Raw genomic sequence first — 26,793 nt, forward strand, 5'->3', positions numbered from 1 at the left:
ATGACAGAGCTAGTTGTAGTCCAGAGAAAAACAAAAATGCCATTGTTTCTGGTCAGAGCTCTGGCAAAAGTGGTTGGAAATCGGTTAGTGAGAGAGTGTGGATAATGATACTGTAAGGTAAGCCCTCTCTGTCTATCTCTCTCTCTCTCTCTCTCTCTCATTCACACATAGACACACTCTTTGTTAGCGTCTTTGTCTTCCTCTCTTTTCACACACACATACATTTGAGAAGGGAGAGGTAACATACAGATCGTTAACATGGTTGGTGGTGGAGGGAGGGAGGGAGGGACGGGGAAGCTTGGCGACTGGCCCGCCCACTCATGCCCCCTAGCCTTATAAAGAACCTCAAGAATGGGAAAGACCCTCTAAGAAAGCCGAGCCAAACATCTGAAACAGCACTCTGAAACTGGGACGAGTCAGAAAGAGGGTGAGACTGAAAGAGAGAGAGGATTATAGGACGCTGCATTCATGGATGAACAGAGAGGTGAGTCTATGACAACCACTTACATGAACACACACTTCACCATATCGGGTTCACGGCAGGGCAGGATGTAATTTGGAACGGAGTGCACAACGGAAGGCAGGAAGTTTAGGAGCACATTATTTGGAGCAGGAGAACTATAAATACACTCCAAGTGATCTAATTTTGTGGATGTTTCGTATGCTAAATGAAGTGTTAACTTAAAAGCATGGTTCTGTGAAGATTTATTATCCTCATTCATCTTTGTGCAATAACTTCAAACAAAGAGTTTTTAGTTTCCCACATGCTTTGTTAGTGGTTTTCTAATTACACATCTGTTGCTTGCTGCGCTAACAGATGAACTAATGCAGCAATTCAAATAATTCACATTTTTGGTTTAAATCAGTGACATGATCTCAATGGAAATTCCAGATGGACTCACCTCCTTTCTCACCTCCTTAAAAGGGTTTAAGATGTCCTTTGAAGCAAGCAGTTTGTATTAACCTGATGAACTACCTGTCAAAAAGTTCAAAAGTTCATGCATTAGATTTATATACATCCACTAAGAAGCCCTATTATAGATCAGGAACTGGTAAAGTGGCTGGATAATCCACTATGGTTCTGTGATCTTGTGCTATATTCGGTTTAGGCATGTAAACAGATTATTAAAAGCATTGTAAATAAAGGAAGATAAAAAAATACAGGAATCCTCTGCAGGCTGTGTGGTTGTCAGGTCTCAGCATCTGGTGTCCATCCAACGGCTTTAGCAGCAGGACTCTGTAAGAGTTTGTGCTAGACTGAGAGCGCGGAGATATCGTCAGAGAGGAAGGGAGAGAGGGAAAGACTGTTACATAACACCAGAGGATTTCTTCCTGGGACTGGACAGGCCATCTGGTAGTTGAGTAGTCACGATAACAAAATATCTCCCATTGTAACCATGGCTAAAAAGCAAGTTAATTGCAGCTAAGTTATATCTTACAAAGTTTTCCATTCTTGTGGGCAAACAATTAACGGAAAGTTTTTGTTAGGAGAAGTACTATTTCTGTTTTCACATGCCAAAATGAGGAAACATACTCACGGTGCCATCTTTCTAACCCTGCATTGAGCAAACTAAACTTCCTGTAGCTGACACAACAAGGTCAGCGCAGACGTTCCTCATTATTCCAGTCTTGTGCATTTCAGGAAGTCCCACCCCTCCCACAAACAGGGCCTCTTTTGGAAACCTGTAGTGATTCCCTTTTATTTATAGGGCTACTTCAAGAATCTTTGGGCAAAATAAGCTTTTAAAACATGGAAATTGTTTATAAAGAGTAGAAGGAACAAGTGGAACGACACTTAAGGTGGTCCCATTAGTTTATGCTAGTTAAGGCATAAACTTCAACAATGAGCATAACATTTATCACAGTATTTATGTATTTGTTAACGTTTGTTAATTAAAAAACAACTGTTCATTGTTAACTCATGCAAGCTCAGGTCCGAAAAACACATTGGTAGAAAATATATTCATGTAAATATATTTTGATACATAGCTTACCAAATATAGTTTTTCATGACGTGTCATTAACTGGCTATATTGGTTGCACTGAACGTAAACAATGTCACCGAATGGAACGTGCAAATTTTGTCGATTATTTCTGCTGTAAATGGTCAGTTATTGTCAAGTTTTGGGCTGTACTAATCGTCCAGAGCAGGAAAAATCATTTGGAGTACTACAGACTGCCAAAATTCAAGGAGAAGAGTGCAAAAACTGTCTGAGGAACAAAAGGCGTTTTTGATTGGCCAAACTGAACCAGGATTTCCAGAGCAAGAATCTTGACAACATTCGTGTTTTTTTTATATGATTTCCAGTCAGTTAAGTGAAATATTATTCTCATATCTTAATATCTCCAATATGGCCGTGCATCCAGGTAACTGACCAAACCGTGACGTAAGTGCAAACCCTCTTTTGACTCAATTAACACTCCACTACAATATAGAGTGTTTTCACAATGTGTCATCAATCAGCCTTATTGGCAGCACTGAACGTAAACAATGTCAGTGAACCGAATGGAACTCACATATTTGATTGATTATTGCTGCTGGAAATGGTCAGTTATTGTCAAGTTTTCGCCTTTACTAATTGGCCGGACCAGAAATAAACATCTGGGCTACTATAGACTGCCAAAAGTTATAACAAATGAAGGAGAAGGTACTGAACTGTCTGAGGAAGAAAAGTCATTTGTGGTTTGCCAAACTGAAAGAGGATTTTCAGAGCAAGAATCTTGACAACATTCGTGTTTGTGCTGAAATATTAGGCTAACATCTTAATTAATATGGCTTGTATCTTTACCACCTATTAACTTCAGTTTGTCAAAATATTGCACCCTTTCCATCTTAGTACGTCCTTCTCTATATGATTTAACAGCTTCCACATATTTTTTTTTTTTTGTGTGTGTGTGGATTAGACAGCATAAATTAGCAGAACAACGCATTCAGTAGTACATTAATTGTGCAGTCAATGCTGTCGTTTACATCCGAATATCGCCAATATGGCCACGCATCCGGGTAACTGACCAAACCGTGACGTAAGTGCAAACCCTCTATATTTTCCTATTAATGCACATCTATTTGTAACCTGTCTGATATTTACAATTTGAGTTTAGAGATGCTCCGTCTCGATTAGGAGCAGTTAATAATCATTATGACACCACACAATAGAGGATTTTTTGGACAAAAGAATCGCTTGCGACAAGCCTAGAATCGAACCACATCCCCCATTCGTTCGAGGGTGAAAATCGGCCTTAAAGTCTAGTGTGTGGCCAGCCTTAGTAGCATGAAAAACAAAACTCTGATTCAAATTCTGAATGGATTATATGTAGCCTACATATATACATAATCACTAAAAAGCTGTCAGTCAGTTCATCGCGATCGCACGAAGTTCGGTTATAATCAGTAAAGCTCTCCTACACCACACAGTACACTTTGTTACAATGAGAGCATTCATGAGCGTGCAGGACCAACTTGAACACAATGGTCAATCAGACATGTTCAGAAAAACAGCAGATATGTCTGTGATTGGCTAGAATGCTCAGCGGTTGTAAATAGAAACTCTGATGCTCCCAAGAGTGACAACTTAGCACAACAAATAAGCACTGGTGTTTACCAAATCTGTTTTGCCAATATAATATTACAGTTTCAAATGATTGCGTGAGAGCATGAGAACAGTGCAAATTCCATGCTAAATGCATGAGAATTGGCAGTCCTGCAGAGGATTCTTATTGTAAAGTGTTACCAAACTACCAAATTATCATTTAAATATTTACATACATTGTGAGGTGAAATAGGGCATATAGGAAAATGTTGCATGCAAAACGGCTTTTTTGTAACCTCACAATGTGGTATATTGCATGTCACAAGATCTTTCATGACATACCAAAGATCCTGTGAATGACGTGTAGGTTGAGTCTGAAACTAAACACCTTACCACTGTCCTAAATGTTCGTGATGTCAGAATGTGGTGAGAACCTGTGAGAATGTTTGTCAGAGATAAACTGTAAATTTTCAAATGTTTTTACATTATTAAACTTTTAAATAAATTAATTCCAGCTAAAATAAATGCATACTGAACTTACTTAAGCTCAGTAATGAGTAAACTTCTGAGATGTATTGTCTATCTGATTGTTGTACCTTTTTTAAACATGAAAGATGTGAATCATTGTGAGAATTCAGGCTGAGTAATACAATGGCATTTACTGAAAATTCAAGTAATCACCAACCCCAAACCACTTGCCAGTTAGCATCAGGTTTTGGTTCAAGAATTTACAAGCTTCTTGTTTTAAGTTAGTTTACTGCCTAATAAAACAAAAAGAATATGGAAAGTCTCATTAATTTAATCTGATGTGTATTTCAAAACTGATAAAAAATATATATATACTCTTCTAAAACTTTCTTAATCAAACATTTGGCTCAAGGCCCATTTGACTGCCAGGAAAAAAAACACATTTTACATATCCCTGGAGCGTCTCTCTAGAAAGCAGTGCTTTCTCAGTTTGCTTTAAATAAATCAATTAAAATCACTGGTTTAGCACAGTGAAGTTAACATGCTTAAACAGATTGCAAGTGTTATTTTACAAAACTGCAAAGAAGATTTGCATTTGAGTGGGTGGTAGTGAAGTGGAAATGAATTCTGGATTATTTTTTAATACAGGAAATGCATATCTGTGCTTGGGCTTGACTGTCTATCCGGAGAAAGATGTAACAAGAAAGGTGATATGTTGCTTGTTGGCAAAGATTAATGATAATTTTGAGATTTAGATTTTCACAATCAGGCTTCCTTAAGCTTGTTGGCTGAGATATTATTTACATAAGTTTGTTGAATCCAATTTTGTGTCACTCAAATAATAATTTGTTAGTGTGAAGCGATTAGTTTGTTTTTGACAGCTGTTTTTGTCAATATGATTTATGTTTTAGGATTAAAGGAAACCTAATTCGTAAATTAACGAATAATGTCCTGGCAAAAAAAAAAAAAGATAATAATTACCAGTACCTTTTTCAGTTTTTCTCAATATTTTTATTTTACAATGAGAAAATATATCCGAAAATATACTTTTTGCAGGATGGGATAAGTAGTGTCTAGTCATTAGTCATTTCACAACTCACAGCTCACTTCCTTTAACAACATAACAGCTCACAGCAGTTGAAATAAACATCCTTTTCTGGTACAACAAACCGTTTGGGGAAGACCATCTTGAAATATTTCTGTGCTGAAATGTATACATCACACTTTACATGGTCATTTCATTTCATGCAACAGGGAAACAGAGGATTATAATTATAACTCTACATAGTATAATGTCTCCTAAAACAAATAATGGATCTCATAATTATGCCTTTCCTGTTATGACAAAAACATCATTAGCTTTGTTTATTATGGAGATCAAAGAGCAGATCTTAACCACTTTCCCTAAATGATCATTCTAAAGAAGCACACTAAGAATTAGCATTGTTGAAGGCAGTCGAGGACAGATTCGAAGACATTTGATGGGAATCTGTCCTCTTTGAACATGTGTTTGTGCTGACAAGCCTGTTGACCACAAGATCACACTGGCACACGTTTCAGGGGTGTGACAAAAGCTGTTCTCTCTTATGGAAAGTCTGAGTGCAAGTTTTCAAACCACTAAACCAGACACTTCTTGTCTTCATCAGCCTATAAGACTGAATAACTCACATAATGTGTAACCTAAGCCCATTGATCTAAAGAGGCTTCTTGGCTCTGACATTAAAAAACAGTCTGATTGCTTTCGAATGGACTTTACTCTATTAGATAGTATAGCAAAGAGGGAAGAAAGGCACAATTTATTTTATTACCTCTCTAAAAAAAAAAAAGAATCACACACAAATGAATGGGAAATGAACAGTCAGTGGAAAAGCATTTGTTACTGCAAATCTTGAATGACTGCTAGCTGAAAGCCTACAGCGAGATCCAAAATACCTGTCATTATGAGATATTGTCATTATGAGATATTGACCCTTTTGTATTTGCATACAAAAGGGTCAAGTTTTGGATGTTTAGAATTGTCCTGCTTGTAGGCATAATTACACAATTTTGCAGATCTCAAGCGCAGATCTTAACAACTTTTCCCAAACGATAGTTCTAAAGAACATTAAGACCACAAAAAAATATGAACTTGATTTTCGAAAGCAACAAAATTAACTTAATTCCATAAAAACATACTTTGTATGTGTAGGTCACACATGCGCACTGACTTGGTTTTGCGCTATTCAGTTGTTCCATGAGGTGGCAGCACTGGCTGCTGTTTCACAGTAGAAAACAAAACTAAAGAGACAGAACAACAACAAAATAGCGGATGGCTACTTTGACAAGCGCTTGTCTGAGGGTTATTAGATAACAGCAACTTTAGTTTAAAAGAGTACAAAGACATTTTTATCAATCATAACTTCTGGCGAAAAATAATTTAGATGCTGAACAAAGGTGTCCCTTCTAGAACACATACATCACAGAGACGTCTGTCTGACGCCTGCATTTACATCTGGAAGACGTATTTTTAAGAGTGTTTGCTCATCTGCAATACGTCTATAGGATGTTTTCTATTAGATGTCAAATAGACATCTATTAGATGTTTTTAAAGGAGTCATCAGAGTTCATCAAGTTCACTTTTACATGTTTTAACATTATTGTGTGTTGGCAGTGTATGTACAAATCTACCCTATAATGATAAAAATCCATGCAGTGGTTTTTAATTAATCTGCAAAAATAATATTCCCTTTTTCAAATCGAGCCATTCTCAGATGCCTGTTGTTGTGGCGTCACACCCGCAGAGGCCGCTCCCACGATAGTTGATTGACATGAGGGTTTTAGCTCAGATCAGCTGTAACAGTCCACATTTACTCCCAACATCTGAGCCGCTGAAGAGGCAGTACATTACGTTTGCTTGTGAAGGGAATGTGCCTCCCGATCTACATATATCCGTCTATGTTCGCACAAATCATTCGTGATCCAGCTTCACTTACAGCAGAAGTGAGTATAAGGGTTTTTTTTATGAATCCTTGGATCGCCTTTCATAGTAATGTGCTAGTTAGCAAGTTTAGCAGCTAAACGTGGCTAAACACGGCTAAAGTAAACAGGCGCGTCTCTCCACAGAGAGAAGAGAGGGGTGGAGCGAGCAGAGCTTATTTGCATTTAAAGCAGCCTCGACCAGAATGAGATGATTTTTGCAGAGCTGATTTTGGCAAGGTAAAAAGGGTGTTGTTTTACACAACCATTGAGAATTTTTTTAACCAAAGTATATTATAGACTTTTCATTAAGACCCTAAAGAATCATATCAACTTGTGGAAAATGGGCATCCGATAACCCCTTTAAGATTTTTATGATTTAGAATGTATGTAAAACTGACATTTTGCAGACATCTGTCAGATGTTCGTACACAGCAGATGCTTTCCAGATCAAGTGATCTTTAACAGACATTTTGTAGATGTGCGTGTGCTATCTGGGGTAGCTATCTAGAGCAAATGTGTTGACCGCCTGCACTCACACACGCTATCACACACTGAATACATGGCTGAATCGGGCTTAAAAATAAAAAAAAGTATTACCTTATTACCAAACTTCATCTGTTTTCAAATCCACTTCATTTGACTATCACAACATTGAAAAAAAACATGTACAAATACATGGTAGTATTTATGAGAAGCAGAGGTCCAGGGAGTATACATACAGTATTTTCTGGAAACCCACAATATTTTTGACTACATCCTCATTCTTTTCGAGAAGTAGAAGAGAATGGCAGCCTGAGTGTCCTGGGGTGTCCTGTCTTAGCTGTTATGTATGTTCCTGGAGAGCCACTGACTTGCAGAGTTTAACTCAAACCCTAATTAAACACACCTGAACAGCTAACCAAGGTCTTCAGATGTACCACCAGAGATTTTCTTACTATTGGGAGATGAGAGGGTCTGTATTACTATTGGAGAAAGTGTAGCGGTCAACATGGATTGCCCTAGGTGTGCCCTTACAACCAATTACATTACAGTCTTGACATAACTGAATTTGAGTCAGACTTCAAACGCCGTTTACAGATACCATCGGAATGAATAGGAAGTGGCATAAGCTAAATCCCACTTGTCACAAAAAGTCAGTGACTTCTCTTATAAAAAATAGCTTTTTTTTCAGCGTAAACCTTAAAAATAGTTTAATCCAAAACTACTGTTTAGTGTAAAACATGTTGAAAATTAGCAGATAGGCGGTCGATTCATTAAATGATGAGCTGTTTCCTCCAAAAACACATTTTTTTCAGCTTAGTGAAGCCTCTACTCCACTAACATCCATTCAACAACAACAGCCTCTGGTCTCCTTTCCCAAACCAGAAGTGTTAGCTTTAGCCGTTACGCTTTTTTGGCTACAGGTTGCAGGCTTGAATTCTATTGGCTTTGATAATACTTTCAGGCAAGTGTGTTGGAGTTGGTTGGCGTTGGCCCCTAGGAGCAGGACTGGGCACAATGAGACCCTGTCCACATAAAGACGGGTATTTTTAAAATCACAGCTTTTTCTAAGTGGTTTGGCCATTTGTCCACACACAAACACAGTATTAGGTCACTAAAACCGAACCTTTTTTAAAACTCCTGCCACAGTGAACATTTTCAGAAACTCAGATTGTTGTTTAGATGGTGAAACCGGAGATTTTGGCTTGTGATGTCGGAGTGTGCACTTTTTTCAGGCTTCTGATTAGCCCATATGGTTTTATGTTTACGGACAGTGCTTCACAGCGTGTTTTTGCGTTTTCATGTGGACAAATTATTATTTTTTTAAACGAAGGAGGAAAACAACCCAAAGACTATACAACCTGACATCTTTGATAACATGCTTTCTCACGATTTTAATTTTCATATATTGCTGTAATTGTAAACATGTAATTGTAAACATGTAATTTTTATAAAATAACAATAATAATAGAAATGTGATTTTACATTTATTTTTAAAATATTAAAATAAAATTGTACACAAAAAAATGTTATACTAAAGATTGTACCAGTCCCTTACCAAAAAGAAGTATACTTCAAGTTTATTTTATTAAGTATACTTAAGTAAAGTTCAAGTATATTTTTAAGTACACTTTATGTAGTAAGTATACAAATATCAGCATACTAGTAGTATACTTCTCAGTGTACTACTTTTATACTCCTTGGGACTAATTGGCCCAATTTCTAGTATATAAAAGTATACTTTTAAGTATTATACTTTATAAGTATAACAGTAGTAAACTCTGAGTACACAACTAGTTTACATCTATGTTTTCAGTTTGTACTGCAAGTATACTAAAAGTGAACTAATAGGTATACTGATAGTTTACTAATTAAATACTTTTTTATGCATTTTTAGTACACTTTGACGTAAATTCTCAGTAAACTACAAGATTAGTAGTTTTATACTTTAAGTATACTCGTAAGTTTTCTTTAAGTGAACTTTATATCATACTTTAAATATAGTACTATGTCACTATTTAGGTATTAATTTGTATATATTTTGTTATATGAACATCTGAACATACTCAACATTATAAATAACTTAGTCTAATATGTAGACAACATTGTCTTTGTTTGTAAAGCATTTTACAAGATTAAGATATCCAGGAAATAGATATAAGTGGTTAAAAATATCTAAGCCTCAAAACTAGATACACAAACCTCAAGAACGGTGGCAATCAGCAGATATTAAAAAGATTAGATCTGTACATCACAGTACAACAAATAACTAACAATAATGACAAAACAACAACAAAAAAGTTTAATGCATGCTGGGAACTTACAAAGCCTTGAAATTTTAACAATATGAAATTCTTTGTTCAGACAACTGTGTTTGACTAGTTGGGACAACATTATTGTAATTTTATTGGTCTGACAAGGGTTTTTAGTTTAAAAAAATAGCATTTTTTAGTATTTGAGACAAAATGTTTTGTAAAATGGAAAATATGTATTTGCATTTTTTACAGTGTGAAAGCATCTGTTTTTGTTTCTTCTTCACTTGTGTTTTGGCAATTTTGTACAAAAGATGTGTAATAGCATCTCTCATATATAACAATGAAAACACAGATTCTCAGAGCACAAGTATAGCTCAAATACTTTTTCTAAGTATAAATCAAGTATACTTAAATGTAATTTTAAGTATATTTCTGATAAGTATATAAAGCACATTTCTGAGACGTACATAAAAAGTAGACTGAAAGTATACTTTCCTATTTTTAGTTTAAAAGAAGTATACTAATAGCACACTTGAATAAACTTCTTTTTCGTAAGGGAGTGGCTCAAAAGCAAGCTTGTGAGCAAAACTGACAATTTATGACGATCATAAAAGCAACTTATACTATTAGTTTTTTCCCCAGATACAATAGATGGAAATTTATACTCATTTGAATGAAGAATTGAATTTCATTCTTTCATTGTTTGAAGGAAAAGCTGTCGATTTGGTTCATGATAACACAAAACAACCCAAAGACATTACAACATGACACCATTGATATCATGCTTTCTCACGATCGTGTTGCAAGAGCCACTGTTGGAGTTCACTATGTAGGGTGTGAAGAGACATCTACCATTATTTACCATGTCTACAGAGTGTCACATTGACATGGATTACCTCATACAAGCTTACTCAGGAACCTGAGGCGTGTTAGTGCAGATGAGTGTTACAGTGAAGACATTAAACCTGACTAAACATGTTTAGTCACGGATTGGACTACAGTGACTCTTCAGGCTGATGAGACTACAGTCAGCACTGTACTATGCTGTTGAAAGGATTTAGTAAATAACGACAGTGTCTAAATCTATGTACGAATTTGTTCTGTTTTCTTGAGAGCATGAGTGTGCATTGACGTATCTCTCGTGTTCCAGTCAATAACATAGTCACAGCTGAGACATGTAGGTTGCTGTTCAAACATTCTCTGAAAGACTGCAATTTGACAAAGAAAGCTTTTTTGTTTCCCTTTGCTCAAGAGGAAATACAACTTAGTTTCATAATGAAGTTTGGCAAACAACACGCCACTGGTGCTGGAGATTGTTTTTGGCCCCAGTCAATATGGCTATATGGGTAACAACTTGCACGTTGCAGAAACCTACAGACATTTACAGTAAAAGCTCAGAAGTGATGCGTTTTATCTGGGATGGGTGTTTGTTTGGAAGAATGCAGTGAACACAGTGGAGAAGAGGATTTGTCTATAAAAGACCACTGATTGGGTTGTTTGGTTTTAATGTTATTTTGTTAACATAACAGTGGTCCTGCTGTTTTGCAAACATTCTGTACTGTCAAGCAATGTATTCCCAAGAAACAGCTAAGGGAAAATAGTGTAGGACGTCTTAATCAGAAGTGAAAAGCCATTTTCCACATGAAAAGATTTGCGCTGTAATTACTCCATTAAATGATATGAATACTGCAACATCACAAATGAAAACAACAAAGTAAGTGTTCAGAGCAATAAAACACAGCTGTTCAGTCTTAAGAAAATATGTAGGTCATTCCAAAAGGTTAATTAACCATTGGGCTTCCTCCTTTAATTACTTGTACCACATGAATGTCAGTTTAAAGTAATAGTTGAACATTAAAATTTGCTCTCAAGCCATTCAAGGTGCAGATGAGTTTGTTTCTTCATCAAGATTTGGAGAAAGTTAGCACTGCATATTTTTCTCACCAATAAATCCTCTGCAGTGAGTGGGTGCCGTCGAAATAACAGTCTAAACACAATTCACAAGTTATCGAAACAACTCCAGTAAAGCGAAAAAATGTGTGTTTGTAAAAAACAAATCCATCATTAAGACGTTTATAAATTCAAACATTGCTTCTGGTTAAAATATGAGACATCTATTCAAAATTTAGCGTTCTCCAGTGAAGAAGTTGTCTCATCTTTATCAGGAGAAAAATATGCACAAATCAAGCACCATTTACAAGCTAAAACAGTTGAGAGGACAACATGGAATGGACTTTTGCCACTGTAAGGAGCATTATTATGGACTATGGACTATGTGGTTTAAATTTAAAATGCAAACTCGCACCTTTTAGCTTCACAACACATTAAAGGGATAGTTCACCCAAGAATGAAAATTGTGTCATTAATTACTCACCCTCATGTTGTTCCAGCCTACAGCTGTTCTAAGACCTTTGTTCAGAAGATATTTTTGATGAAATCAGATTTATAAAATTGATGTCACATGGACTATTTTGTCTGTGTTCTTGGTACCTTTCTGGACCTTAAACATGGTGTCTGTGGTGGGTCACCAAAAATATCTTAATTTGTGTTCTGAAGACAAACAAAGGTCTTACGGGTTTGGAACTACATGAGGGTGAGTAATTAATGACACAATTTTTGGGTGAACTATCCCTTTAACTGGTGGACTGGAAACATGTAAATACTTAGATTATTGTGATGTTTTTATCAGCTGTTTGGACTTTCATTCTGACGACACCCATTCGCTGAGGATGAGTACATTTCTATTTCTATTTCGAAGGAACTATTCCTTTAAGTTCGCTGTTGATTGGAATACTGACATAGTCCTTCTGCAGCAATTTGTTAGCAACTTAAAATGTTCAAAATTCATGTTTGACGATGTGTAATTTATTTTATAGAACAAAACGTGAAAATCTCTTGTTGGCGCCAATAGCCTCATGGATAGCGCGCCAACATATACACTCTAAAAACTGCTGGGTAAAATATGGACATACCCAGCAATTGGGTTGTTTTGACCCAGCAGTTGGGTTAAATGTTTAAACTCAACCTTCTGGGTAGTAACCCAACCGCTGGGTCAAAACAACCATATTTTGTAGTTTGTCCATATTTTACCCAGGGTTGTATTTAACCCAGCACTTTTAGAGTGTAGCGCCGTTGTCCTGCAGGCGTCCCAAGTTCGAATCCTGGCTCGTGGACCTTTCCCAATCCCAACCCCTTCTCTCTCTCTCCCACTTTGCTTCCTGTCCACTTACACTGTCCTATCTAAATAAAGGCATAAAACGCTCTAAATAAATTTTTACAAAAAAAAAAAAAAGTGAAAATCTCTAAGTTAAACACACACATGATTTTACCCATAAATCGAAAATTGGCATTCAGAAAACAGATCCTGTGATTAAATGCTCTTCTGACTTTCATAAATCCAAACCTGGACCAGCAACTGCAATTTGCATGGTTTGTTTGTACAGCTGTTCTCCTCAGACAGTATCTTGATCTGTGCATTGTGCAATATGACATACCTTTATAGTTTTTAAATCTGTTTAGTCTGCTCAGTCTTTACATAAACAGACCAGCGCCTGGATATTTTAATCTTATCTGCTATATCCTATGTCATAATTTTGATGCAGCTTTGGACATTTAGGAATGTCTCTTGCTGTTCAAGAACTCAGCAGTGTTTTTATAGCGCCCTTGCAAAATTATAACTCTAATTTTACATTCTACAACAGTTTGGGGTAAGTTTGGGGTCAATAATTAATTATTTTACTCAGCATGGATGCATTAAATTGATAAAAAGTGACAGATTTTAAATAAATGATGTTCTTTTGAACTTTCTATTCATCATAAAAATCACAGTTTCCACAAAAAATTAATTTCAACATTGACAGCATATTAGAATGATTTCTGAAGGATTATGTGACACTGAAGACCTGCTAGGATTCAGTTTTGCATCACATGAATAAGTCACATTTTAGAATATATTAAAATACAAAACAGTTTTTGACCAAATAAATGCAGCCTTGGTGAACATAAGAGACTTCTTTCAAAAACATAAAAAAAAAAATCTTACAGAACCTCTTATATGATAGAGTATTTGCATTGTGTCCAGATAAAACTGCAGATTATCCAAGCTTAATTAAGCCTTTCAATTCAGGGAAAGAAACCAAGAAGGAACCTGAAATAATATTTTCAGTCTATAACTAGACTGCGACTGATTACTTACCACTACAAGTCATCTTAGGACAATTAAAAGACCATGATGCACAGAGTAAAATATTTTGGGTGGAGTATGTTGTAATGAGAACAGAGCAATTTGTCCTGGATAACAGCATCTTCCTTATATGTCAAAAAAATAATATTCATATCACTCTCATGTTTTCCCAAACCCGTATGTACTTCTTTCTTAACGCACTGTATTTCTCACTTAAGAATAATAAAAAAAAACAAATGAATGAAAATTTACTTTCCCTCATAGAATTTACTTCTGTGGAATACAAAGGGTGAATAAATAAAATAAATCTTGGCAATCTCTTCTGGATCGAAAGGGAATGTGGAATGGGGGTTGTCAAACTACATAAAACTGTCATAAAGTGGTCCAAATAAGTTATGCAGTCATTGCACTGTATTTCAGGTCTTGTGAGAAACAGACTCTAGAATTTAAGTTAAATTTTAATGCTTTGTTTATTGCTTTAAGAAAACAACAGCTGTGCTATTTGTTTTGGGAAACAGCATCTGCATGCTTAAAATGCAAAGTGCATTTAAAAAGTGCATTTAAAACATTTTAACAAAACAATTCTAAAAAAATAAAAATCTAACATAAATTCATTTTAAATAGTTCATGCAAGTCTAGAACACTTGAATGCCACTGACTTGCATGCAAAGACAGACGCTTCGGTTCTAAAGGCTGATTTGTATGCAGCTCACACATGCTCTCCAAAGTGTTTCAGTCCCCGAACTGGTGCACTAGGGAATTCCGCTCACTCCCGCCCGCGACGTCACTGCAAGCCTGGCTCCACTTGCTTAAAGGGTGTTTCCCCAAAATCGCTCGAAAACATTTGTGCCAAGCAGAACCGCAGCTACGCACACAGGTGTGATTGATTGTTACTTTAACAAATTCCTACACAGAAGCTAACTTGCACGACTAGGTTGTAATTCAGCACGCAGGAATCGATTAGTACTCCTTTTGGCGGGGACTTACCACAACAACCGCAACAGCCGTCTTCACACCGTTTTCTCCAGTCAGAAAAGCCGGCGCGTGTACTGATGGGTAGGTGAAAAGCGCAACGAGGCGCGCTGATTTAAATGCTTCTTTGCTGCATATACTGTAACTTCTTTCCGCTTTACTTTAAACCTTATGAAATTTGACCTTATTTGGCTTGCAAGAAGTAGAAGTAGAAACTATCCAGGGAGATGGGATGTGTTGCTTTTTTCAGACTGTTTTTTTTTTTTTTTTTTATTATTGTGTTTTAAACTAAATGTTATAAATTAAGGTAGTTTAGAAACTAATAATACCTAGATGTCTGTCTAAATTAGAATCAGTCATACACGATGCGTGACCAGAACTGAAATACTAACTGTAAACATCATGTTATATTTATTATGGTATTCAGATTTGTTTGAAGAAATTACGGCATCCAATCACCACCCTTATTTCATTTATTTTTTTATAAAAATTCTAAATAATAACGTCAATGACAAAAAGTGTCCCAATCAACGTGAATTCACCCTACTGGAGAAAAATTAGCCTGTGCATGTACAGTATGTACAGTATGCTATAGAAATGTTGTATGTTATATAACATACCAACGCTATCTCACGACCAATTGGTACTTATTTTACGAGGTGGCTAATTTCAGTGGGAGGTTAGGTGTTGGTCATTCGTACGAATTCATTCACGTTTTCGCTAAAATCGTATGAATTTGTACGAGTTAGGCAATTTATCCACCTTTTTCTTCCTGTAAGATTTGCTGCTTAATATTGCAACTTGGTGTCTTACCATATTATTTTAATGTATTATCTTAATTATAAACACTGGTTTGTAGTGCAAACAGGTTTACCTTTTACTGCACGTTGTTTTTCTTCTTGTTATTTCCCCATCCACCTTCACATAAAAGCGGGCATGGCCATTTGTAAATTTTATGGGTTTGGCTGTAGGTCTCATCCACATCCAGCTATTTTTAGCTGTACAAAACACCTTGTTTTGCTATTTCATATAGTAAATTGGTGTGTCTTACCATATTATTTCAAAGTAAAATTCAAAATAGTAGCGTAAATGTGCTGGAGAAAAATTAGCCTGTTTGTTAATGTTATATAACATTACTGACTCAGATGACGTTCTGTCATTTAATATCAATTAATTTTTACATAAGGGCAATTTATCCAACTTTTTCTTCTTGTAAGAATGGGTGCAGCTATTTGTAAATATTATGGGTATTTAGCTGTACAAAAAGCTTGTTTTGCTGCTTGATATTGTAGATATTATTGTGTCTTACCTAATTATTTTTATGTAAAATCTTAATTATAATTAATTAGTTTGTACTGCAAACAGTTTTACCGTTTACTGCATGTTGTTATTCTTCTCGTTATTTCCCTATCCACCTTTTTCTTTACGTACGAGCGGGTGCGGCCATTTGTAAATTTTATGGGGTTGGCTGCCGCATCCAGCTTTTTTTACCTGTACAAAACAACTTATTTTGCTGCTTCATATGCAAATTGATGTGTCTCACCGTATTTTAATGTATAATCGTAATTATGAACACACTGGTTTGTAGTGCAAACAGTTTTACTATTTACTGCACGTTGTTATTCTTCTCGTTATTTCTCTATAGCATAATAAACCGGAAGTCTCGCCCATAGGGTTACTTTCGTGTTGAAGAAAAAGGTGGATACTGTGTGTGGACTTCGGGATGGTGGAAGCCATGCATGATAATGAGTTCACCACTGTAGCTTATTTCTGATTGGTTAAACCGATGGGGTTGCATCTCACCCATTACTGCAAAATTTCCAGGTCTCCCCTTTAAGATGATTATAATACTACGTAAACATTGATGTACAGTGTTGAGTAGTTGATACAGATAAATGAAACTAACTGAAAACATTATTTTATATTTGTTGAGGTATTCAGATTTGCTTGTTCAAATGAATTATGGCATCCCATCACCAACCTTATTTCATTTCAATCTTTTAAAAATTCAAAATAATAGTGTAAATGCTAAATAAATGTATGCTATAGAAAGCTTGCGTTAATGTTATGTAAAATACTGACTCTGATGATACCAGTTGATGATGACACCTATCATTTAATATCCATTAATTTTTTACATAAGGGCAATTTATACACCTTTTTCTGGGTTGTGGCTAGAAGGGATACAGCTCCGACCAGAAACTAACAATAAAATGTAATTTTCGACCCATTCGTTTGTTTTATTAACGTCTACACCTACCCCAACCCTAAACCTACCTCTTACAATAATGCAGTAATTGTTTTTGTACATTGTGACAAAAGTTATGCTATATTGATGTGCGCATACACAATAGCCACAGCTGTCTTCCTTCTAGCCTTAACCTCTTTTCTTTCTGTAAGAGTGGGCAAAGCCATTTGTAAATTTTTTGGGGGGTCTGGCTTTCTGTATGTTCCGCGTCCAGCTATTTTTAGCTTTACACAACGGCTCATTCCACTGCTTGATATTGCAAATTGGTGTGTCTTACCATATTATTTTAATGTATAATCTTAATTATGAGAACACTGGTTTGTAATGCAAACAGTTTTATTCTTCTCGTTATTTCTCTATAGCATAATGAACTGAAAGTCTCACCCACAGGCCTACTTTTGCGTTGAAGATAAAGATGGATAATGTGTGTGGACTTTAAGAGGGTGGTGGTCATGTATGATAATGAGTTCACCATTGTAGCTCATTTCTGATTGGTTAAACTGATGGTGTTACATCTCAAACATTATTGCAACATTCCCGGGTCTCCCCTTCAGATGATTTTAAGACTGTGTAACCACTGGGCTACAGTGTTGAGTAGATGATTTAGATCAGTCATTCCGGACACAAAATTCACATTCTTCACAAGGAGCATCTTCACTGTTCCTAAGGGTGTAGTCATAAAATTTGGCTAAAATATTAGCTATCCATCCATTCTCCAAGCAGCATTTCATACTTAGGGTCATGGGAATACTGGAGTCTATCCCAGCATCTGTGGCCACAGAAAAAAGAACTGGATATTTTCTTATTCGTGTGAAAATTCTCCTGATCTGTAAAATATCAACATCAAACTTGAATGCGTGGTTGGCGCTGATAGCCTAGTAGTTAGCGCACTGACACATAGTGCAACAGCACCTCTGGCGACCTGAGTTTGAGTCCTGACTCGTGGTCTTTTGCCAGTCCCGTTCCCAACTCTCTACCCCATGCTTTCCTGTCAATCTCTACTGTCCTGTTCGTTAAAAAGCTTAAAGAAAACCCTAAACACATGAAACGCCTCTTAGAGGCTTTGTGTACACAGTCAGGAGACAGCTGTAATGCACAGCAGAATACACCGTGCCTTCATGCTTTCAAGCCCTGTTTGTTTTTCCGTTAAACTGACAGTAGGTGTTAGCGTTTGATTTATTCTTTTAACACCAAAAGCCTCACCAAACACTATTTAGAAATTGCATGGTGATTATTGTTTACACTGGATTCAAGGTAAACACAAAGACTCTGTTTACAGTTTGCTTTGGATCCACAATTGAAATATACCGAAAACAGCTTGCACTGTCATTGATACTTTTAAAGGGCTATGTTATGGAGAACATAAAAACATGGTTTTTCATTTATGTGTTTACTCTCCTTGCACTGTAAAGTAAATAGAAAGTACTGAAGCTGTTAAATAAGTGTAAATTGTCAACCTGTCCTCTTTATTTTATCTTTTTAGAAGTAAAGGTCCAAAATCCATGGCACAGGCCAGTGGTCATCTTTCTGGCTGGTGTCATCACTGGAGGGATCATCATCATGGTGGCCATATCTGTCATCCAGTACAAGCCTTTACCCCAGAAATACAAAGTATGACTAACACTTTACCTGAACCATTTACTTTTTAAGAGATTAGATTTTTACAGACCTCACTGATGCAATGGTCTCTGTACACTTGGCAGTATGGAATAGTTCTGGATGCAGGTTCCTCCCACACCTCTGTGTTTATCTATGAATGGCCAGCCGAGAAAGAAAACAACACGGGCATGGTACGACAGAAACACACCTGTAACGTGGAAGGTACATGATCTGTAATTTACATTGAGTTGCATAGAGAAATACTTCTGGATGTATACTGTCATTTACTTACCCGTCATGTCTTTGAAATCTGTATGACTTCTTTAAATGGTTGCAATGCAAATCGAAAAATGATTCAGCAAAGATTTTCCAAATGCTGCACAGTTTTGAACAGCAGATGGCACTGCTTGCTTTTTTTCAAAATCCTTTCAAGCACTTGAACCTAAAATAATCATTCATACAGTTCGGAAAGGTTGAAGCAAATAACAAGGGTGTTCACAGTCAAAGTCCCTTTAAGGCAAGTCATTTCACTCGACGGCCATCTTTAAATCTTTAAAAATATTTTTACAGACTGCTGAAAGCTACTGAAAAGAGAAGCAAATTAATCGCTGCAATTCAAAGAAACAAATGGTCTCCAGGCAGTGAAACATGGATTTGCAGTTATCATTTCATGTTAATATGTTGAATTGTGCAGTAAAGTCATATCCTGTATATAGTATTGTAGAATATTGTATTAACTCATCAACTAAATATTTACAATCCTAAATTCTGTATAACTGGATGTTTTTAAATAAACACTGACAAAAACTATATACGTTTTTCAGCTGGACGATATTATGATATATATAACACTGGTATAAGTGATCACCGGGGTTTAGACCAACCTATTTTGTATTTACAAAATGAGTTCACATGCAAATTTGCTTTATTTTTTTTTCCCCAACGTCAAAATCAGACACGTATAAGTGTTAGAAAACACGATTCCTGTCTGCATCAATATCCATTGACCACTAGATATTTGTTAAAGGAGAAGTCCACTTCCAGAACAACAATTCACAAATAATTTACTCACCCCCTTGTCATCCAAGATGTTCATGTCTTTCTGTCTTCAGTCGTAAGGAAATTATAGTTTTTGAGGAAAGCATATCAGGATTTTTCTTCATATAATGGACTTCAATTGTGCCCCCGATTTTGAACTTCCAAAATGTAGTTTAAATGCAGCTTCAAAGGGCTCTAAATCCCAGCCGAGGAAGAAGGGTCTTATCTAGCGAAACGATCTGTCATTTTTTTTCGGAAAATAAAAATGTGTATACTTTTTAAGCACAAAAGCTTGTGTAGCACAGGCTCTGGGATGCGCGTTCATGACGTACTATTGAATCATGTCGAAAGATCACGCTGAACGTAGGCGGATCTACAAACCCAGTGTTTACAAAGCGAACGTGCAAAGAGAAAGAAAGTGCAAATAGTCAAACGCTGTTTACAAACAAAAAGGTACAATGCGTCGGACGATTCTTAAGTTGTAGGAGAAAATAAGATGGAGTTTTTCGCCATACTCTACCTTTTTTAGCCGGAGTAAACAGACGATAAACTTAGACGTGATTCGTAGAAGTGATGGGAAGTTCGGGTCATTTTACCGACTCGGACCTTTGAATCTCGTTCAGCAAAATGAATGAATCTTTTTTCGAGTCATTTCGTTAATTTTAGCAAAATCAGCATCACGTGACAGCCCCATAAGATGAACGAACGACTCAAAACCCGAAGACTCGAAACAGGTGAACTAATTGCAGTACAGAACCTAATAGGATGTTGCGCATGCACGACTGAACGAATCACTCCCTGAGACAACTCGTTCTTCGCAAGTCACATTAAAGATTCGTTCAAAAGGAACGAATCGTTCAAGAACGACCCGTGGACGTGCATCCGAGAGCCTTGTTGTTTTGGAAGTGGACTTCTCCTTTAAGTTGTTAGGAACATTATATCGAGTTTAGCAACCTTTAGTTTAAACTGATTATCGTTTGTTTTACTCACGTTTTTGCATCTTCCCTATTAAATCCATTCACGCTGAAGGCTCTTTTGCCACTCAGTCCGACTGAGGGGGCGTGTCCCGGCGGGAAAGTGACGTCAATGCATACCCTCTATACGGGTGACAAGTCTTGGGTATTCTGTAGTCTTTGTTCACAGTGTGCTGTGTTTACATTAATCTCGCCTCATAAAAGCATTCCGAGCCGAGGTGAAATTACATGACTCAGTGCTCTTCAGCACTTTTCTTGAGAGGGTGCTCGCTGCAGAGCCAGATGGGAGGAGCTGGAGCTCCAGCTCCCCCTCGCTGGAGGTAATGGGTGGAGATAGACACCTAACCACACCCTAACCCCACCCCTTACCCTATCCTAACCTTAACTCCACCCATTAGTTCACACAGAGGTGGAGCTGGACCTCCAGAGAGGGGGAGCTGGAGGCCATTCGGCTCTGCGGTGAGCAGTACTTGCTTTTCTTCGTGAGCGTTTGAGTGTGCGGATACAAACTAGATTAGAGTGCCATCTGCTGTTAAAATCTAAACTCAGAATCGATTTCAAAGAGAATCGCGATGCATTCGAAAGATCTCAGATTCGATCCACGAATCTATTTATCGTCCCATCCCTACTATTATGATACCTTTTTGTCCTTTAGCAGCTTGACAGCTGCTGGTCCTGATTCCTTGTCATTGTAGAACAATTCAGACATTCTGGTCAAATGTAAGAAAGAAAGTCAAGAGTAAATCATGACAGAATTGTAATTTTGGGGTGAACTATTGTTAGTAATCAACATACCGCATAATTTCACTTTGCATGCTAAAAAAAGCCTGTAGGCAAAGTCTCTTGAAAAACTTGTTTCTGTTTTTTATGCCCTGCAGGCAAAGGCATCTCCAGTTACTCCAATAATCCAGTGGGGGCTGGCAGATCACTGCAGAAGTGCATGGAGGAAGCCAAGAAAACAATACCCGCACACAGACACCACGAAACCCCTGTGTACCTGGGAGCCACAGCAGGCATGAGGCTGCTCAAGTAATCATTTGTCAATATTCTCAATTCACAAGAATCAAATAAGGTGTATAGGGTGGCTGAGAATAACTTTGAATAAAAGGCTTAGAAGGCTGAAAGACTGGTAAATCTTTGACATCACCAGTCAAAAGTTTGACTGAAACTTCAGCTTTGCCAGGAATAATTAGTATTTTAAAACCTATGACCAGAAACTAGTTATTTGAAATTGTGATATTTCACACTGTTGTTGTTTTAACTGTATTTTTGATCAAATACATGCACCCTTAGTGAGCTTAAGAGACTTCTTTAAAAATATAAAGAATCAAAACGTAGTGTAGTTCAACAATTTTATTTAAACAGATTTATCTAAAAGTGATAATGGCTAATAATATTTATTTTCTCAAGGATGGAGAATGAAGACGCCTCAGAAAAGGTACTGGAGTCTGTAGCACATTCACTGAAGAGCTACCCCTTCTCCTATCAGGGAGCTCGTATCATTACGGGCCAAGAGGAAGGTGCTTTCGGATGGATTACAGTCAATTACCTGAGCAAAAACTTGAGAAAGGTATGGTGTTTTTTAACCTGGGTATAGCAATGTTTTAAAAACCCAAAGTCCTTTCTTCACAGAAGTGAAGTGCTACATTGTGAATCTACTATAAGAATGAACATTAAAACAATTTCTGTGTGAAAATGTCAATGGCTAATGCTTCCTGTGTTTATTATGCAGCCCACAGGGACGCTTGGAGCTCTGGACCTGGGTGGGGCGTCTACACAGATAACCTTCGTACCTCAACAGGAAATTGAATCGCAAGACAATTCTATTGACTTCAGGCTGTACGGAAACAATTATCACTTGTACACCCACAGCTTTCTCTGTTACGGGAAGGACCAAGTTCTTAAGATTTCTATGGGCAAGAAAATGGAGTCAACATTTAAAGCTGATGAGGTATGCTTGTCATTGCAATTAAAAATGTCTAGACAATGGGTCTATAGTAATTAATACTTATTCTATAATATTACAGTGCAGATTTTTTTTTAAGAATTCTCTTATGCTCATCAAGGCTGCATTTACTTGATTAAAATACAATATTATTACAGTTTAAAATAATGGTTTTATAATTTAATATATTTTTAAAATATAATTTATTTCTGTAATGCAAAACTGAATTTTCAGCATCATTACACCAGTCTTTAGTGTCACATGATCCTTCATCAATTATCAGTGTTGGAAACAGTCGTGCTGCCAAATTTTTTTTTTGGAACGTGTGGTTCTTTTTTAGGATTCCTTGAATAAAAAGTTTAAAAGAACAGCATAGTCTTTGATATTATTTGTTGTCAATTTAACACATCCTTTGTGAATAAAAGTACATTTCTTTCAAAAATGTACTAACATCAAACTTTTAAATGGTAGTTTACATTGTTACAGAAAAGTTATATTTTAAATAAATGTTGTTCTTTTAAACTTTTTATTGATTAAAGAATCCTAAAAGTATCCCAGGTTTCAACAAAATATTAAGCAACATAACAGCTTTTATCATTGATAATTAATCAGCATATTAGAATGATTTCTGAAGGATCATGTGACAGTGATGACATGTGAGTAATGATGCTGACAATTCGACTTTGCCTCACAGGAATAAATTACATTTTACAATATATTCATATAGAAAAACAGATGCTTTACATTGAAATATTTCACACTATTACTGTTGTTTTTTTTTTGTTTTTTTTTTTGTTTTTTTTGTTTGTTTTTCTGGATATTGGATTAAGTGAATGCAGCCTTGATGACCAAAAGATAATTCTTTAAAAAGCATTAAAAACTTACTGATACCAAGCTTTTGAATGGCAGTGCAAATAATACATTAAAGCAATGTTGCACTAAAAAAAAAAAAAAAAAAAAAAAAAATTGGAGGAAAAAAGTTTTCACTGCATGTAAAAATTACAAATGATTACAAAGAATCAGCGAGTAAAATTTTAGACTAATATATATATGTGTGTATATATATATATATTTTTTTTTTTTTTTTTTATTTTTATTGTAAATGTATTCCTATAGTCTTTCTTCTATACTTACAACTTTTTTTTACAAAAACATTTTTTGCTGTGTGTGTATGGTAGTACCATATTAATGCATTTACTGCACATACTTTGCAAATCCATTAAAATAATTACTGCATTGTCATTGTTATATTTTACGTAAAAATATTTGTTAGGGGCAATAAAACATTTAACTGGATTTTAGCTTCTGAACTTTAGCTTTGATTTAAACCTAACTGTTGTGTTTTTATGTAATGTATATATAAAAATATAAACTACACTTATATTTTTACTTTTTTTTTTCTTTCTTTCCTAAGACACACCCCATTGAGTTGAAGGATCCTTGCTTTCACCCTGGATATAACCTCACCAAGACGGCAGGAAGTGTCTTCGATACACCCTGTATGGAAGGAGTGAAAATGGCAAATGGCAGTTTCTTCCATGTGGGGACTGGGAATTGGTCTCAGTGCCAACAATCAATCAGAAAGGTTTTTAATACCAGCTATTGTCCTTATTCGAGATGCTCTTTCAATGGCATTTTCCAGCCTTCTGTCGATGGAAATTTTGGGGTAAGAAACAATGAAGATTGTTTGTTTAAAATAATTTGAATAGCTGGTTGTAAGTCAAAACTGGTGATAATAATTATGCCATTTGACTCTCTAGGCCTTTTCTGCTTTCTTCTTCGTGATGGACTTTTTGAATCTGACAAGTGATTCTTTAGACATTACAAAGCAGAATCTATCAACGTATTGTTCTACACCATGGAAGAAGGTGAAGTGCTTTATTATGTCTTTGAAGGTAAACTGTTGGGACATGATGTCTAAATGTATACTTTTTTACTTTTGTAGATTGTACAAAATCACCCCAAAACAAAAGAGAAGTACCTTTCAGAATACTGCTTCTCAGCAACCTACATTCTCACTCTTCTGGAAGACGGATACAAATTCACCTCCAAAAACTGGAAAGACATCAAGTTCATTAAGAAGGTAAGCATGGTGTGAATTAAAATGCTACATTATTCCATATACAAGTATTTAGACACTTAAGGTAGACTAAACATTTATGAAATGCATGATTTTTATTTTGCAGCCAATGTATGTGGAAAATGATTGAGATTATTGTGTCTGTGGCTCTGTGTGCAGATAGAAGACAGTGATGCAGGCTGGACATTGGGTTACATGCTTAACCTGACCAACATGATCCCCGCTGAAGCGCCGGACACACCGCTGATGCCTTATGGGGGATATGTCGCATTTATGCTCCTCTTTTCACTCCTAATCCTTGTTCTCCTTCTTATGGTGTATTTGTATTTCCGTCGGTCCTCTAGAACAGCCCAGAAAGACATCATTTAGACAGGGATAATATGCTGTGGTTTATTTCAGAACAAATTTTTTATAAATCCAAAATCATGTTTGACTTGATCTGAACGGTTTTAAACTTCACAGAATTTGAAAGTCATACCTCATGTGAAGGATAAACAGGTTTTTGGAGAAAGATGGGTTACAGGTTCCATCCGAAGGGACGTCAGATTCCATTCCCAGTGTATTTTGTGCCCACTTAAGTTTTTAAAAATCATGATGAGTACAGGTTTTAGCTTTTGGGGGGGGTTTAAAGGGGGCTGTAGAGCTTTCTTAAAAGGAAATGTGCACTGACATTCAAAATATCACGTGCCTTTAGTTTTTAATGAAGTTTTTTTTTTATGTATAGAAAAGCGCACATCTTCTTGATGCCAGTATCTTTTTATTTTTTTTTTTACTTATCAAGAAATGTCTTGAAAGGTCTTTAGTTGTATACCTTTTTTGCATTATGGCCCTATGAAAATCACTGGATATCATTGTTTAAACATGGCTTTCAGCATAGCACATTTTTTACTGAATTGCAAAATGAGGGGCTTTTTTTATTTCTTTGCTTACCGTTTCTCGCTTTGTATTACAATCACTTTTTTAACATCATGATGTAACAGAGTTAAAATAATGCTTTGTCCTAAAACCATGTTTATGTCTGCTTCTATAAGGCACATTCTGTATATGAAATCCCTGGGTATGGTGATGTGTAAAATTGTGTGAGATTTTGTTTTTTATATATTTAAACAAAACCTGTAGCAAATTTCTATTAAAATTACAAATGACTGATTGTGTATATGTTTCATTTATAATGCATAAATGCATATGTTTTTGAAAGAAGTCTCTTATGCTCACTAAGGCTGCATTTATTTGATTAAAAATGCAGTAAAAGAGTAATAATATGGAACATTATAATTTAAATGTTTTAAAATGTAATTTATTGCTGTTTTCAACAGCCATTACATCAGTCATCAGTGTCACATGATCTTTGAGAAATCATCCGAATTTGTTTTAAAAATGAAAACTCTTGTGCAGCAAGAGCGTTTTTAGTGTAGAAACAGTGATGCATTTACTTAAAAAAAATTTTATTAGAAAGTTCAAAACGGCAGAATTTATTTGAAATGGAAATCTTCTGTAAATTAATAATTTTTTTTACTGTCACTTTAGATCAGTTTAATGTCCTTTTTTCTTTTCTGACCCCAATGGTAATTTTTTAAAACTCTTTACCCACCAAACACGGAACTGTTCATATTATTTATGAGACAACGCTTCCCTCGTCAAACACAGAATTTTTCCAAGTACTGCTTACTGCAAAGCCAAATGGCCTCCAACTCCCCCTCTCTGGATGTCCAGCTCCACTTCTGTGTGAACTAATAGGTGGAGTTATGTTTAGGATAGGGTAAGGGGAAGGCTTAGGGTGTGGTTAGGTGTCTATCTCCACCCATTACCTCCAGCGAGGGGGAGCTAGAGCTCCAGCTCCTCCCATTTGGTTCTGCAGCAAGCACCTCCAATTTTCCAGTTTTCCACTTTTTCACTGCTGTACACTCGGGAGAAGTGTTGCCAAGTCTGTGATTTTCCCACGGAATTGGGCTACTTTCACAGAGTTGCTGCGGGTTGTTTTTCATGTCTGCTGTTTAAAGCGACCCCAATAATACAAAATACAGATCCTGGAATACGAATTTTACAAGGGGAATCCTGCCAAA

General features: G+C 36.2%; 1 protein-coding gene across 2 annotated transcripts; it reads left to right on the forward strand.

The window, feature by feature from the left end:
- Positions 1-278: 278 nt before the first annotated feature.
- On the forward strand, positions 279-25,876 carry entpd1 (ectonucleoside triphosphate diphosphohydrolase 1). 2 transcript variants are annotated; one of them, XM_051124932.1, is made up of 10 exons: positions 279-484; positions 18,578-18,705; positions 18,798-18,915; positions 21,584-21,734; positions 22,116-22,275; positions 22,438-22,656; positions 24,065-24,316; positions 24,411-24,518; positions 24,596-24,733; positions 24,890-25,876. In XM_051124932.1, exons 1-10 carry the CDS (start codon positions 469-471, stop codon positions 25,097-25,099), a joined length of 1,500 nt encoding a protein of 499 aa, XP_050980889.1. In that variant the 5' UTR covers positions 279-468; the 3' UTR covers positions 25,100-25,876. The 2 variants fall into 2 exon arrangements, with proteins under 2 accessions (XP_050980889.1, XP_050980890.1); XM_051124933.1 differs by lacking the exon at positions 279-484 and adding an exon at positions 14,706-14,930.
- Positions 25,877-26,793: the final 917 nt, after the last annotated feature.

This window comes from Labeo rohita, chromosome 12 (assembly GCF_022985175.1).
Source record: "Labeo rohita strain BAU-BD-2019 chromosome 12, IGBB_LRoh.1.0, whole genome shotgun sequence".
NCBI classification, from domain to species: Eukaryota; Metazoa; Chordata; class Actinopteri; order Cypriniformes; family Cyprinidae; genus Labeo; species Labeo rohita.